The sequence below is a fragment of the Parus major genome, chromosome 28, assembly GCF_001522545.3.
Source record: "Parus major isolate Abel chromosome 28, Parus_major1.1, whole genome shotgun sequence".
NCBI lineage: Eukaryota > Metazoa > Chordata > Aves > Passeriformes > Paridae > Parus > Parus major.
In genome coordinates, this window is record NC_031797.1 from 4,336,764 (window position 1) to 4,339,046 (window position 2,283).

General features: G+C 72.4%; 2 protein-coding genes across 2 annotated transcripts in view; both read left to right on the forward strand.

Annotated features, from left to right (window-relative positions):
- FSD1 (fibronectin type III and SPRY domain containing 1) overlaps positions 1-702 on the forward strand; it is a 5,629-nt gene extending 4,927 nt beyond the window's left edge. The window contains exons 9-10 of the mRNA XM_033520102.1: positions 204-353; positions 433-702. Coding sequence (XP_033375993.1) covers positions 204-353; positions 433-537 — 255 coding nt within the window. The 3' untranslated portion in view covers positions 538-702. The remainder of the gene's footprint in view (positions 1-203; positions 354-432) is intronic.
- Positions 703-713: 11 nt separating this feature from the next.
- The window catches only part of MPND (MPN domain containing), a 5,393-nt gene continuing 3,823 nt past the window's right edge, over positions 714-2,283 (forward strand). Inside the window, exons 1-3 of the mRNA XM_015651505.1 lie at positions 714-772; positions 845-942; positions 1,128-1,858. Coding sequence (XP_015506991.1) covers positions 714-772; positions 845-942; positions 1,128-1,858 — 888 coding nt within the window. The remainder of the gene's footprint in view (positions 773-844; positions 943-1,127; positions 1,859-2,283) is intronic.

Below are 2,283 nucleotides of genomic sequence, written 5' to 3' on the forward strand. Positions count from 1 at the left end.
TGTCACCACCATGGGCATTGTCACCTCCGTGGGCATTGTTACCTCCATGGGCATTGTCACTACCATGGGCATTGTCACCTCCATGGGCATTGTCACCTCCGTGGGCATTGTCACCTCTGTGGGCATTGTCACCACCATGGGCACTGTCACCTCCATGGGTGCTGTGCTGGGCTCTGCCCACCCCATTCCCACCTCTACCCCATTCCCACCTGTACCCCATCCCCACCCGTGTCCCCATCCCCACCCGTGTCCCCATCCCCACAGGTTTCCTGTCCTTCTACAACGCCCGGACCAAGCAGTTGCTCCACACCTTCAAGGCCAAGTTCTCTCAGCCGGTGCTGCCGGCCTTCATGGTGAGGTGGGGCAGGGCTGGGGGCTCCTGGGGGCTGCCAGCACCGGGTTCAGCCCCCTGAGCCCCCCCTGTGTCCCCAGGTGTGGTGTGGCAGCTTCCAGGTGACGTCGGGCCTGCAGGTGCCGAGCGCCGTGCGGTGCCTGCAGAAGCGCAACAGCACGGCCAGCAGCTCCAGCCTGCCCTGAGCGGGCACAGCACTGAATGTACCCCCTGCCCACCCCCTGCCCCCGCAGGGCCCTGCCAGCCCCGGGCCACCCACGGCCCCCACTCCGTGCCCCCCGTGCCGCCGGGGCGCCCCCAGCACCGAGAGCTGCTTCTGGCCTGGAGAATAAATTGGGATGTAGGTGTGACGTGGCCGTGGATGGGGGAGTTTGGGGTCCCTGTGACACCCCCACGGCACCAGGAGCGGGAAGGGGCTGGGTGGGCACAGGGCCCTTTATTCACACCCCAAACACCAGGGGGTTCCCCCTCCCCGGTGTCACCCCGGGCCAGGGGACGCCCCAGAGTGTCCCCATCAGTCCTTGGGGTGTGCCTGGCGCAGCTGCAGCTCCCTGAGCAGCTCCTGGTTCCTCCCTGTGCCAGCGGGGGCTGTGAGTGCCCGGCAGAGAATCCCCCCCGCCCCCCGGGACCCCCCGCTCCTCCCCGTTGTCCCCCGAGCCGGTGGCAGGACCCAGTGTCCCCGTGTCGCGCCCTCGCCGTGCTCGGGGTGACGGCGGGGCCGGGGCGGGGCCGGGCTCGGTGCGGGGGTGTCCCCTGCGCCCCCCGGTTCCCGCAGTCCCGAGCGGCCTCACCGGGGTCGTTCATGCAGATCTGCTCCCCCCCGGTCCGGGGGGTCCCGGTTCCCAGGGGTCCCAAACCCGCGAGGTCCCCCGTCCCTTCTCTGGGGGGTGCCGGTTCCTGGAGCCCCCGCCCTGTGGGGACCCCGGCCCCTCGGTCCCACCCTTGGGTGGTCCCGGGATTCCCGGGGACAAGGAACGGGGAACCGGCACCGGAAACCGGGAAACGGCACTGGGAACAGGGAACCGGCACCGGGAACCGGGAAACGGCACCGGGGACAGGGAACTGGCACCGGGAACCGGGAACCGGCACTGGGAACAGGGAAACGGCACCGGGAACAGGGAACCGGCACCGGGAACCGGGAACCGGCACTGGGAACAGGGAACCGGCACCGGGAACTGGGAAACGGCACCGGAAACCGGGAACCGGCACCGGGAACCGGGAAACGGCAGCGGGAACAAGGAACCGGTACCGGGAGCCGACACTGGCACCGGCGGGGAACAAGGAACCGACCCGGGCGGCGGAGGGGGCGCGGGGAGTCCCGGGTGGGACCGTGCCCGGGTGTGCCGGGAGCGGTCCCGGGAACCGGCCCTGGGTACCCGAGAGTCGCTCTTTGCGCTCGGACCAGGGGAGTCCCAGGTGTCGGTCCCGGGGGTGCCGGTGTCGGTTCCGGGGGTGCCGGTGTCGGTGCCGGGGGTGGCGGTGTCGGTTCCGGGGGTGCCGGTGTCGGTTCCGGCCATGTCGCCCACCTGATCCCGCGGCCCCCGCTTGTCCACGAACCCCTCGTTGTAGCACCGGGCCCGGGGCCGGGTCCCCCGGGGCAGCGGCACCGGCCGCTCCATCTCCGCCACCGCTCAGGAGCCGCCGCAGTTCCCGGCACCGGCACCGGCCCCGCCCGGACCGGGGTGAGGGGGGCGAACGGGTGTCCCGGCCGGGCCGGGGAGTCCCCGGTGCGGGGCTGAGCCCCCGTGTCCGTCCCTGCGGACACAGCAGGTGCGGGGCCGCGCTCCCGTTCCCCCTCCCGGTGCCGGTGCTCCCCGTGCCCCTTCCCGGGGGGCGGGGGTCCCACCGGGCGGGGTCCGTGTCCCGGTCGGGGCTGAGTCCCCGTGTCCCCCCCGCCCGGTGCGGCAGGTGCGGGGCTGTCCCCCCCCCGG